At 40.0% G+C, this 14275-nt stretch overlaps 1 protein-coding gene across 11 annotated transcripts in view; it reads right to left on the bottom strand.

The window, feature by feature from the left end:
- The window catches only part of adgrb2 (adhesion G protein-coupled receptor B2), a 771897-nt gene that overhangs the window by 347252 nt on the left and 410370 nt on the right, over window positions 1-14275 (bottom strand). For all 11 annotated transcript variants that reach the window (XM_061982439.1, XM_061982435.1, XM_061982437.2 and 8 more), the window contains 3 exons: window positions 10329-10397; window positions 10002-10110; window positions 6154-6300 (listed from right to left, as the gene is read on the bottom strand). In XM_061982439.1, coding sequence (XP_061838423.1) covers window positions 6154-6300; window positions 10002-10110; window positions 10329-10397 — 325 coding nt within the window. The remainder of the gene's footprint in view (window positions 1-6153; window positions 6301-10001; window positions 10111-10328; window positions 10398-14275) is intronic.

The raw sequence follows: 14275 nt of genomic DNA, 5'->3' as shown, positions 1-14275 counted from the left end.
TGCTTTGGGTCATTGTCATGTTGGAAGATCCAGCCATGACTCTTCTTCAATGATCTGACTGAGGGAAGGAGGTTTTTGGCCAAAATCTCACAATATATGGATGCAGTCATCCTCTCCTTAATACAGTACAGTCGTCCTGTCCCATGAGCAGAAAAACACCCCCAAAGCATGATGCTACCACCCCCATGCTTCACAGTAGGGATGGTGTTCTTGGGATGCTACGCATCATTCTTCTTCCTCCAAACACGCACAGTGGAATTATGACCAAAAAGGTCAATTTTGGTCTCATCTGTCCACAAAACTTTCTCCCATGACTCCTCTGGATCATCCAAATGGTCATTGGCAAACTTAAGACAGGCCTTAACATGTGCTGGTTTAAGCAGGGGAACCTTCCTTGCCATGCATGATTTCAAAGCATGACGTCTTAGTGTATTACCAACAGTGACCATGGAAACAGTGGTCCCAGCTCTTTTCAGGTCATTGACCAAGTCCTGCCGTGTAGTCCTGGGCTGATTCCTCACCTTTATTAGCATCATTGAGACCCCACGAGGCGATATCTTGCATGGGGCTCCACTCCGATTGAGATTGACCGTCATGTTTAGCTTCTTCCATTTTCTAATGATTGCTCCAACAGTGGACCTTTTTTCACCAAGCTGCTTGGCAATTTCTCCGTAGCCCTTTCCATCCTTGTGGAGTTGTACAATTTTGTCTCTGGTGTCTTTGGACAGCTCTTTGCTCTTAGCCATGCTGAATGTTTGGGTCTTACTGATTGTATGGGGTGGACAGGTGATTTTATGCAGCTAACGACCTCACACAGGTGCATCTGATTCAGGATAATACAGTGGAGTGGAGGAGGACTTTTAAAGGCGGACTAACAGGTCTTTGAGGGTCAGAATTCTAGCTGATAGACAGGTGTTCAAATACTTATTTTCAGCTGTATCACACGAATAAAGTGTTAAAAAATCATAGATTGTGATTTCTTTTTAGGTTATCTCTCATACAGTGGACATGCACCTACTGTGAAAATTTCAGACCCTTCCATGATTTCTAAGTGGGAGAACTTGCAAAATAGCAGGGTGTTCAAATACTTATTTTCTTGACTGTATATATATATATATATATATATATACATATATATACATATATATATATATATATATATATATATATATATATATATATATATATATATATATATATATATATATATATCTGCGGCTTATAGTACGGTGCAGCTAATATATTGACTTTTTAATATTTTTTTATTTAGTAGGTGCGGCTTATATACCCTCATAGTCCAGAAAATACAATTAGCCTCAAAGCATCACCACTTCCTGAAAAAACGGCCGCCAATCCAGGCCTTTTAACGTGCAACAATCACAAAACGAGCCTGTGAAATTCTGCAGGGACTGTTTTTGCTTCCGCCCATGCGAGGCAGGTGGATTAGTCCTGATAAAAAAATCTCACAAATCCACTTGGCCTCACATAATAAAACCGGTTTAAAAAAAAAAAATGCACCAATTGTGGTTTTGTGAGCAGACACAGCGACACTCCTAAAGAAAAAAACACGAGGCCACTTTGTAAACAATGGCACCTCCCTGGGAGAGTATCACTGATGTTACCATAGCAACACTTAACCCAGCAACCAGTGGGCATTAAAAAAAAAAAAGTCACTCATAAGCAGCACTTTGCCTACTTCAGCATTCTTCCCAGTTTCTACCGACTCTTCACCAAGTAGATGTTTTTTTTTTTGTGCCCAAAACAGCAGCCGAAGTAAGCATGGAGGCCATTGATGAGGCGTTCAGGTGCCAGTCAGAGAGTCAGTGTCATCAGTGGAAGTCAAAGGTGTCAGACAGCTCACTTCTCACAGCCGCCACTTTCTCAGGGCTGTAATTTGGGCAGGCACGCCAGACAGGAAGTCAGCCGGTGTAATTTCCTGTGAGACGTGACCTTGGCCTTTTTTTTTGTGTGTGTCTGCCAATGCTTTCTTTGATGCTTTCAACACGCGCCGCTCTTTACCGTGGAGTCGGACCAGCGGATTTAGATCGCGTTTCACTCGGCGAGTGAGGCTCGGTCACGTCGTTCTGAACGTCAACATTGCCACACAAGCCCTTGCTTGTGTGGCAATGTTGACAATATAGCTGCTGATCAAAGTAACTAACTAGTTTAGTCAAAATCGAAATGGTCAAAATTCCCTCCCCGGGAGTGAGTTCCACAAGTCCCAGGAAGAGCCAACATGAGAAAGAAGTGGAAAAATGGTCAAAATGGTCAAAATTCCCTACCCGGTAGTGAGTTCTACAAGTCTCGGGAAGATCTAAAGATAGGAAAATGTCAAAAATACCCCCTGGGATGACTCACAGGCAACCCGGGAAGAAAAAGGCAAAAACAGGCCAAAATGTGGAAAAATGGTCGAAATGGTCTCACGGGAAGAAAAAGGCTAAAACAGGCCAAAGTGTGGAAAAATGCCGAAAATGGTAAAAATTCCGTCCCGGGGAGCGAGTTCCACGAGTCTCGGGAAGAGCCAAAATGAGAAAAATTTCAAAAATACCCCCCGGGAAGACCCTGGAAGAAAAAAGAAAAAACAGGCCAAAATGTGGAAAAATTGTCAAAATGGTCAAAATTCCCTCCCCGAAAGTGAGTTCCACAAGTCCTGGGACAAAGCCAAAATGAGAAAAATGTCAAAAATAACCCCCAGGATGACTCACAGGCGACCCGGGAAGAAAAAGGCAAAAACAGGCCAAAGTGTGGACAAATGCCGAAAATGGTCAAAATTCCCTCCCCGGGAGTGATTTCCACAAGTATCGGGAAGAGCCAAAATGAGAAAAATGTCCACAAATGGTCATAATTCTCTCCCTGGGAGTGAGTTCCACAAGTCTCGGGAAGAGCTAAAATGAGAAAAATGTCAAAAATACCCCCTGGGATGACTCACAGGCAACCCGAGAAAAAAAAGGCAAAAACAGGCCAAAATGTGGAAAAATGGTCGAAATGGTCTCACGGGAAGAAAAAGGCAAAAACATGCCAAAATGTGGAAAAATTGTCCAAATGGTCAAAATTCCCTCCCCGAAAGTGGGTTCCACAAGTCTTGGGAAAAGCCAAAATGAGAAAATTGTCAAAAATCCCCCCAGGATGACTCTCATGCAACCCGGGAAGAAAAAGGCAAAAACAGGCCAAAGTGTGGACAAATGCCTAAAATGGTCAAAATTCCCTCCCCGGGAGTGAGTTCCACAAGTCTCGGGAAGAGCCAAAATGAGAAAATTGTCCAAAAATGGTCATAAATCTCTCCCTGAGAGTGAGTTCCACAAGTTTCGGGAAGAGCCAAAATGAGAAAAATGTCCAAAAATGGTCATAAATCTCTCCCTGAGAGTGAGTTCCACAAGTCCCGGGAAGAGATAAAATGAGAAAAATGTAAAAAAATACCCCTGGGATGATTCACAGGCAACCCGCGAAAAAAAAGGCAAAAACAGGCCAAAATGTGGAAAAATGGTCAAAATGGTCTCACGGGAAGAAAAAGGCAAAAACATGCCAAAATGTGGAAAAATTGTCAAAATGGTCAAAATTCCCTCCCGAAAGTGAGTCCCACAAGTCTTGGGAAAAGTCAAAATGAGAAAAATGTCAAAAATAACCCCCAGGATGACTCACAGGCGACCCGGGAAGAAAAAGGCAAAAACAGGCCAAAGTGTGGAAAAATTGTCAAAATGGTCAAAATTCCCTCCCCGGGAGTGAGTTCCACAATTCTCGGGAAGAGTCAAAATGAGAAAAATGTCCAAAAATGGTGATAAATCTCTCCCTGAGAGTGAGTTCCACAAGTCTCGGGAAGAGCTAAAATGAGAAAAATGTCAAAATTCCCCCTTTTATGACTCACAGAAGACACAGCAAGAAAAAGGCAAAAACAGGCCAAAATGTGGAAAAATTGTCAATATTCCCTCCAAGGGAGTGAGTTCCGCAAGTCCCAGAAAGAGCCAAAATGAGAAAAATGTCAAAAATCCCCCTCAGCAGTGTCAGGATATGACAATTTACATGTAATTCTATATTTTGAATGACTTAAGGCCTCCTGTAGTTCAAGGTCAATATAGCTGCTGATCAAAGTAGTTAACTCATTTAGTCAAGTGTGTAGAACATTTATTTTTCTGCAATTAATTAAAAAAAAAAAACAGTTTTGAATTTGAAAAAATATATATTTTCAAACAAATAGGGATGTCCAATAATGGCTTTTTTGCCGATATCCGACATTTTCCAACTCTTAATTACCGATACCGATATCAACCGATGCCGATATATACAGTCGTGGAATTAACACATTATGCCTAATTTGGACAACCAGGTATGGTGAAGATAAGGTACTTTTAAAAAAAATTTATAAAATAAAATAAGATAAATAAATTAAAAACATTTCATTGAATAAAAAAGAAAATAAAACAATATAAAAACAGTTACATAGAAACTAGTAATTAATGAAAATGAGTAAAATTAACTGTTAAAGGTTAGGACTATTAGCAGCACGCACAATCATGTGTGCTTACGGACTGTATCCCTTGCAGACTGTATTGATATATATTGATATATAATGTAGGAACCACAATATTAATAACAGAAAGAAACAACCCTTTTGTGTGAATGAGTGTAAATGGGGGAGGGAGGTTTTTTGGGTTGGTGCACTAATTGTAAGTGTATCTTGTGTTTTTTATGTTGATTTAATAAAAAAACAAAAACAAAAAAAAAAACAAAAAAACAATACCGATAATAAAAAAAAAAAAACGATACCGATAATTTCCGATATTACATTTTAACGCATTTATCGGCCGATAATATTGGCAGGCCAATATTATCGGACATCTCTAATATATACATATGTAAGTATGTAAGTATATACTGTATGTATGTATATATATGTGTGTGTGTGTATATATGTGAAGGGAGGTTTTTTGGGTTGGTGCACTAATTGTAAATGTATCTTGTGTTTTTTATGTTGATTTAATAAAAAATAAAAAATAAATAAATAAATAAAACCGATACCGATAATAAAAAAAACGATACCGATAATTTCCGATATTGCATTTTAAAGCGTTTATCGACCTTTATCTCTAGTTATAAATCTTTTTTTTTTTGGTTGGACATTTTTTTTTAAAACAAATCTCGCTTTTTCCATTTACACTTTCAAATATTTTGGGAAAAAAAATAGTTTTCTTTGATAAATACTTTTTTTGGTCGGAAAATAATTTTTGGTTGCAAATATTTTTTTGGGGTTGAAAAAAGTTTTCCTTTTATTGCAAATAATTTTTTCCGGGTTGAAAATCTTTTTTTTTTTTTTTTTTTTTTGGATACGACTCAACTTCAATTTTATGGGCGGGGCCTCCTCTGTAGGCAACCAGAGAAGCCTTTTTATTGGCCGGTCTGGGCTGATGAAGATACAAGCGTGGATGCGTCATACCGACCAATAAAAAGGCTTCTCACATATTGATCAGAGATGATTTGTAACAACAACAAAAAGTAACCAAACAATATTTAAATGTTTTTAAATCTCAAATGAATATTTACTAAATAGTCAGGTGGTTCAGCGGTGACACCTCACCCTGACTCCTCCAGTGGCCCCCAGGTAAACGGAGTCCAAACAATACCCTGATTGTGTGCTAAACACCATTAAGAGGGATGATATTGTGGTTACCTGCAAACAAGCAGACACTTCCAGCTTTACCTGCACTTTGCTTTCCATTAAACACCCAAAGACCAATTTACAGCAATTGAGTGGCTCTTTTTGAACAAATTAAAAGGCGTGCAACATCCCCAGGAACCCTCGGGAGACTCTTCCCGGCGTAAATCTGCCTCGGCGCTGCCCTTCCACTCCCCTTCACGAGTCGTCTGTCTGCCTCAACCAGACACATTCCTAAGTGCATAAATTTGCGCTGATAGTAACACTTCTTGTCCGACTTGTCTGACCTTGACTGAAGAGGGTGTTGGGCGCTGAGATAACGCCTCGCCAAAACGTGTCGAGACAGAGCGGGTGAAGTGATAACTCAATCTTATCCAAAATGATGGCTTTGAGCGTGGTTTTTGCAGCCTGACCATCGAGACGCTCGGTTTAAGCCGGCGTGTCAACAACACCCGATACGGTCGCGGTTGAATGCAAAAAGTTGCACTTGTTTTGTGTGGTCCTACCTTCATTTGGGACGGTGAAGACCTCCTTGGGTATGTAGAGCTTGTCCTCGGCTGTCCTGGCCCAGTCCTTCATCCCCCTGCGGCCCTTCATGGGGAAGTTAATATCGCTGGAAACTGCTGACACAGGCTCTCGCTGGATGGTTATCACTGCGCAAACAACAGACGGCGACACTTAGCATGCGGCGCGGCGGCTGGAAACTGAGGCGTTATTGACACGCTGCTCCATGCTCATCACCTTGATGCAAGCATGACGCAACTTGTACGAAAAGGAGGAGGAGGAAGCAGAGCTTATCTAATCCCAAAACCTCCACTATGTCACAATGTTGAAGGGGAACTGCAATTTTACCCATCGTTCACAATCATTATGAGAGAAAAGAACAAACTTCTTTTTAATTTTATTTTAAAGATAAACGCTGGAAAGATGAGGCTAAATGTGTATATATATATATATATATATATATATATATATATATATATATATATATATATATATATATATATATATATATATGTGTGTGTATCTGTTTCTAATTCATTTTATTTATTATTATTATTAATGTATTATTATTATTTTTTTTTTCTTCTAATTAATCAATGTATTTGTAGATATTTTATTTTTGTTGTTTCTTTCTTTTTTGGATGGGATACAAACACAAATATTTGGACATTTAGGGCAGACAATAGATATATGATTTATGTGAATATGATAAAATAGATAGGAATGTCTGATGCTGGATGTCAATAAAAATAAAATGAAAAAAAGAAAAAAAAAGAAAGATGAGGCTAAAAGTAATCATTGTTGTAGCCTTCAAAGTCTCTAAAACAACTTCAAAACCCTCCATCAACGTTTGATATACACACTGCAAGTATATATATAATGTAGTAACAGACACCTTCATAACAATATGTACAATATACACACTGCAAGTATATATATAATGTAGTGACAGACACCTTCATAACAATATGTACAATATACACACTGCAAGTATATATATAATGTAGTAACAGACACTTTCATAACAATATGTAATATGTACAATATAACACTACAAGTATGTATATAATGTAGTAACAGACACCTTCATAACAATATATAATATGTACAATATACACACTGCAAGTATATATATAATGTAGTAACAGACACCTTCATAACAATATGTCATATGTACAATATACACACTGCAAAAAATATATATATATAATGTAGTAACAGACACCTTCATAACAATATGTAATATGTACAATATACACACTGCAAGTATATATATAATGTAGTAACAGACACCTGCATAACAATATGTAATATGTACAATATACACACTGCAAGTATATATATATAATGTAGTAACAGACACCTTCATAACAATATGTAATATGTACAATATACACACTGCAAGTATATATATAATGTAGTAATAGACACTTTCATAACAATATGTAATATGTACAATATACACACTGCAAGTATATATATAATGTAGTAACAGACACCTTCATAACAATATGTAATATGAACAATACTTACCGTATTTTGGTCATTTTAATCATTGCCGAAACTAATTATTCAGCACATATACAGTATTTCCGTTTCCATAGCAACTCACGTCCAACAGCAAATGTGCGTTCCTACGTCCGGAAACAAACACGAGTGTGTTCTAATCATGGCGGACTTGGTAAAAGACAACAAAGACGACTATTTTTGGACAAAATGAGGATTCACAACCTTATCTTTTAGAAGCTGAACATACGGAGGATGAACGACTGCTTCCAGTAGCGAGCGCGAAGGAAGAGTGAGACGTCGGAGCAGACGGAAGCCGAGAGAGTGAGGTCGGCGTGACACAAAGCCGTAAATCTGGAATTTGAAGCCGTGCTATTTCAACATAAATGGAGTGCTTACCCAAATAAACTGGGGGAAAAAAACGCCCTGAATGCATTTTAAATTGTTTTCGAGGTAGCGTTGATTGCTTGCTAGAATGAGCCGATTTTTACATGTTAGGATGCAAAAAATAAAAATAAAAAAGCAACTCTTGTCTTCTTGTCTCTCATAACGATTGTGAATGATAGGAAAAAAAAAAAAAAAAAAAAGAGCAGGTCCCTTTTCGGGTTACTATTTTTTAATGCAGAAAGAAGATAGTGGATAATGTGGAATGGTGGAAAACGGTGAGGAATCGAGACGACGGATGTGGCGATCAGAAAGTAGGCAACTTGTTGAGTGACACCTTTCAATCACGACCACGAAAGCTGACACTTTTATTTTTGTTTCCCCCCGGCTGACAACCCTGAACTTATTGCTACACATCAATTATTGCTCATCCTCTTTGTGCTCAGGCTCAAAAACATAAGGCCCTGGATCATGATTTCTCCCAAAGCCTGCTTGATTAAGCATTGTTATTGACGGGGAAGGGGGCTGTGGTTCCTCCTCTATGTCACGGGGTCACGTGACCGGCTTGCTTATTATCTCTCAAAAAGTCTCGGGTGGATGAATGCACTGCAAAAACTGAAATCCAAGTAAGATGAGATATCTCAAATAAGGGTGATATTTGCTTATTTTCTGTCTGATAAGATAATTCTTCTCACGAAGCAGATTTTATGTTTGAGTGTTTTACTTGTTTTAAGTGTTTTGGTCCTAAATCAGTGGGTGGGAGGGTATGATTTTTTTATTTATTTTTTTTAATAAAGAAATACAATACAGACTGTATTGATATACATTGACATATAGTGTATATATTGTGTTTTTATGTTGATTTAATAAAAATAAATAAATAAATAAAATAAAAAATATATATATATATATATATTTTTTCCTTGTGCGGCCCGGTACCAATCGGTCCGCGGCCCGGTGGTTGGGGACCACTGTCCTAAATGATCTCAGTAAGATATTACAGCTTGTTGCTGAGATTTGATGACCTATATTGAGTAAAACATGCTTGAAACTAGAATATCAAGTGTTGCAAAGCTGTGTCATCAACACTTACAAGTATAAAACTACTTTTTTAAAGTAATAATTTCTTATTTCAAGCATGAAAAAAAAAATCATGACTTTGACACAATTGTGTCTCATAATTAAAACAGACGACAGCCAAATGGACTTTGCTGTTTTATTTCCAATGAAACAATAGAAAACACGTACACATAAAGTAGTACAGTTGGCACAGTACAGTAAACTAATATTTAAACATTTAACATGAGACATTTCTAACAATTTTGAACAGGAATAGTTCATGCACATTCAGACGAATTCTTCAAAATTACAATAAAACATTTTTTTGGCCGGGGGCCTGGCTGTTTATATGCGCACTAATTGACTGAAAGAGCACGCACTTGGCGCGATGATGTCATGTTGTCCATAGAAAAATGCATTTTTAGACAATATGATTTGCCTGAGCGGCTAGGAGACCCCGAGAGTACCAAGCGGTTGCCTTGTTGCCTTTCCATTAAGAACAATAAATTAGTTTTTAGTATAACTTTGCTGGTTTCAAGAAATGTAATGCTGAGTGCATATCATTATGTCAAGATAATGGCACTAGCATTTACTTCATTTAAGAATATTTTTCAACATATTGAACAAAAAGGTCTATTTTTATTTTCTACCAAGAAAAGTGCACTTGTTATTAGTGAGAATATACTTATTTTAAGGTATTTTTGGGTTCATTGAGGTTAGCTAATTTTACTCATTTTGGAAAGTCTTGACAAGCCAAATTTTCTTGTTCTATTGACAGATAATTTTGCTTAATTCAAATAAAATACCCCTCATTTTTGTATTTTTTTTTGCAGTGTGAACTTTAGTAAAACATTTTGAACACTTTGATGTACTTGTATGTATTTATTCACACAGTACTTACTCAGGTTGTTGGTCACCACCAGGAAACTCTGAAAAGGCTTTTGGGCCTCGCCGATGAGATGGATGAAATCTTCCAGAGTTCTCATCAGCAAGGCAGCGCCGGGAGCGACCTTTCAAAAAGCAAAAAAAAAAAGGTCAACGTCATCAACCTTGCGTGTCTCGGGAGTACATTTGTCATCTCCAGAAGCGCCGAGCACAAGGGCGCCAAAGCTGGGTCAAAGACGAGTCAAAACGATGAAGAAGTATTTGTTTGCCGCGTGAACAGGTGGTCTCAATAATGAAACACTAACGAGGGAGGGGGTAAAAAAAAAAAAAAAAAAAACGTTACCTGATGCACATCCTCCCACTTGTCGAGGTTTTCCATGTCCAACATCAGGCTGATTATCTGGAAGAATTTCTGGAAGAGCACAAAGATGCGGAAATAAATAACAGTCATGGGTGTCCAAAGTGTGTTTGTTTTGTTGTATTTTTTATCGGCTTGCGACATATTCTACAAACATGAACCTGATTAGAACATACATATATATTAACGTTGTTGCCCCATGGCAGGGGTCGGCAACCCAAAATGTTGAAAGAGCCATATTGGACCAAAAATCCAAAAACAAATCTGTCTGGAGCCGCAAAAAATTAAAAGCCATATTACATACAGATAGTGTGTCATGAGATATACATTGAATTAAGAGGACTTAAAGGAAACTAAATGAGCTCAAATATAGCTACAAATGAGGCATAATGATGCAATATGTACATATAGCTAGCCTACATAGCATGTTAGCATCGATTAGCATGCAGTCATGCAGTGACCAAATATGTCTGATTAGCACTCCACACAAGTCAATAACAACAACAAAACTCACCTTTGTGCATTCACGCACAACCTTAAAAGTTTGGTGGACAAAATGAAAAGAAGTGGCATAAAACATGTCCTAGAAAGTCGGAGAAAGTTATACATGTAAACAAACTAAGGTGAGTTCAAGGACCGCCAAAATTAGTAGGACAAAACGGCGCTCGCCAAATACTCGAATCAGTGAAGCATGTTTAATATAAACAGTGTGCTTTATAACAATTAGGGAGGTTTGTGTCATGTTTGTCCTCCTACAGAAACCATATTAACACAAAAAATATATAATTTTTCCCTTCATCTTTTTCCATTTTTCATACATTTTTTAAAAAGCTCCAGAGAGCCACTAGGGCGGCGCTAAAGACATGCGGCTCTAGAGCCGCGGGTTGCTGACCCCCGCCCTATGGGAAACTGGGTACCCCCCTGCTCCCCTCACCCCCCAGGGGGTGATCAAGGGGGATGGGTCAAATGCAGAGAATAATTTGGCCACACCTCGTGTGTGTGTGTGTGACAATCATTGGCACTTTAACTTAAAGGGGAACATTATCACCAGACCTATGTAAGCGTCAATATATACCTTGATGTTGCAGAAAAAAGACCATATATTTTTTTAACAGATTTCCGAACTCTAAATGGGTGAATTTGGGCGAATTAAACGCCTTTCTATTATTCGCTCTCGGAGCGATGACGTCACAACGTGACGTCACATCGGGAAGCAATCCACCATTTTCTCAAACACCGAGTCAAATCAGCTCTGTTATTTTCCGTTTTTCCGACTGTTTTCCGTACCTTGGAGACATCATGCCTCGTCGGTGTGTTGTCGGAGGGTGTAACAACACGAACAGGGACGGATTCAAGTTGCACCAGTGGCCCAAAGATGCGAAAGTGGCAAGAAATTGGACGTTTGTTCCGCACACTTTACCGACGAAAGCTATGCTACGACAGAGATGGCAAGAATGTGTGGATATCCTGCGACACTCAAAGCAGATGCATTTCCAATGATAAAGTCAAAGAAATCTGCCGCCAGACCCCCATTGAATCTGCCGGAGTGTGTGAGCAATTCAGGGACAAAGGACCTCGGTAGCACGGCAAGCAATGGCGGCAGTTTGTTCCCGCAGACGAGCGAGCTAAACCCCCTGGATGTCTTGGCTCACACCGTCCCTTATGCCACCGAAGATGATCAAGAGAAGAATATCGACCCTAGCTTCCCTGGCCTGCTGACATCAACTCCAAAACTGGACAGATCAGCTTTCAGGAAAAGAGCGCGGATGAGGGTATGTCTACAGAATATATTAATTGATGGGCTGTCTGCACTCTCAAAGTGCATGTTGTTGCCAAATGTATTTCATATGCTGTAAACCTAGTTTATAGTTGTTAGTTTCCTTTAATGCCAAACAAACACATACCAATCGTTGGTTAGAAGGCGATCGCCGAATTCGTCCTCGCTTTCTCCCGTGTCGCTGGCTGTCGTGTCGTTTTCGTCGGTTTCGCTTGCATGCGGTTCAAACCGATATGGCTCAATAGCTTCAGTCCATCCATCCATCCATCTTCTTCCGCTTATCCGAGGTCGGGTCGCGGGGGCAGCAGCCTAAGCAGGGAAGCCCAGACTTCCCTCTCCCCAGCCACTTCGTCCAGCTCTTCCCGGGGGATCCCGAGGCGTTCCCAGGCCAGCCGGGAGACATAATCTTCCCAACGTGTCCTGGGTCTTCCCCGTGGCCTCCTACCGGTTGGACGTGCCCTAAACACCTCCCTAGGGAGGCGTTCGGGTGGCATCCTGACCAGATGCCCGAACCACCTCATCTGGCTCCTCTCGATGTGGAGGAGCAGCGGCTTTACTTTGAGCTCCCCCCGGATGACAGAACTTCTCACCCTATCTCTAAGGGAGAGCCCCGCCACCCGGCGGAGGAAACTCATTTCGGCCGCTTGTACCCGTGATCTTGTCCTTTCGGTCATAACCCAAAGCTCATGACCATAGGTGAGGATGGGAACGTAGATCGACCGGTAAATTGAGAGCTTTGCCTTCCGGCTCAGCTCCTTCTTCACCACAACGGATCGATACAGCGTCCGCATTACTGAAGATGCCGCACCGATCCGCCTGTCGATCTCACGATCCACTCTTCCCCCACTCGTGAACAAGACTCCTAGGTACTTGAACTCCTCCACTTGGGGCAGGGTCTCCTCCCCAACCCGGAGATGGTACTCCACCCTTTTCCGGGCGAGAACCATGGACTCGGACTTGGAGGTGCTGATTCTCATCCCAGTTGCTTCACACTCGGCTGCGAACCGATCCAGCGAGAGCTGAAGATCCTGGCCAGATGAAGCCATCAGGACCACATCATCCGCAAAAAGCAGAGACCTAATCCTGCAGCCACCAAACCAGATCCCCTCAACGCCTTGACTGCGCCTAGAAATTCTGTCCATAAAAGTTATGAACAGAATTGGTGACAAAGGGCAGCCTTGGCGGAGTCCAACCCTCACTGGAAATGGGTCCGACTTACTGCCGGCAATGCGGACAATAGCTTCAGTTTCTTCTTCAATTTCGTTTTCGCTACCTGCCTCCACACTACAACCATCCGTTTCAATACATGCGCAATCTGTTGAATCGCTTAAGCCGCTGAAATCCGAGTCTGAATCCGAGCTAATGTCGCTATAGCTTGCTGTTCTTTCCGCCATGTTTGTTTGTGTTGGCATCACTATGTGACGTCACAGGAAAATGGACGGGTGTTTATAACGATGGTTAAAATCAGGCACTTTGAAGCTTTTTTTAGGGATATTGCGTGATGGGTAAAATTTTGAAAAAAACTTCGAAAAATAAAATAAGCCACTGGAAACTGATTTTTAATGGTTTTAACCCTTCTGAAATTGTGATAATGTTCCCCTTTAACATGGCACACTGACAAAGTTTAACCTATTCTTACTTGCCTATCTGTTTTATCCAGTGCTTTCATGCTTTTATTTCTATTTTTATCTATGTTTCTTATTTATCTAGTGCAGAGGTCAGCAACCCGCGGCTCTAGAGCCAAATGCGGCTCTTTAGCACCGCCCTAGTGGCTTCCTGGACCTCTTTCAGAGATGTGTGAAAATGGAAAAAGATGAAAAAAATATACATATTTTTTGTTTTAATATATTTTCTGTAGGAGGACAAACATATTGTTAGAAATCCCACTGTTTATATTAAACATGCTTCACTGATGAGAGAGTATATGGCAAGCACCGCTTTGTCCTACTAATTTCAGCGATCCTTGAACTCATCGTAGTTTGTTTACACGTACAACTTTCTCAGATGCTGCCACAGAAAGACATATTTTATGCCACTCCTTCCTCTCATTTTGTCCACCAAACGTTGTATACTGTGTGTGAATGCACAAAGGTGAGCTTTGTTGATGTTATTGACTTGTTGGAGTGCTAATCAGGCATATTTGGTCAGTGCATGA

This window comes from Nerophis lumbriciformis, linkage group LG21, assembly GCF_033978685.3.
Source record: "Nerophis lumbriciformis linkage group LG21, RoL_Nlum_v2.1, whole genome shotgun sequence".
Lineage (NCBI taxonomy): Eukaryota > Metazoa > Chordata > Actinopteri > Syngnathiformes > Syngnathidae > Nerophis > Nerophis lumbriciformis.
Note: the sequence above shows the minus strand (reverse complement) of the source record. Positions and strands in the feature narration are given on the sequence as shown.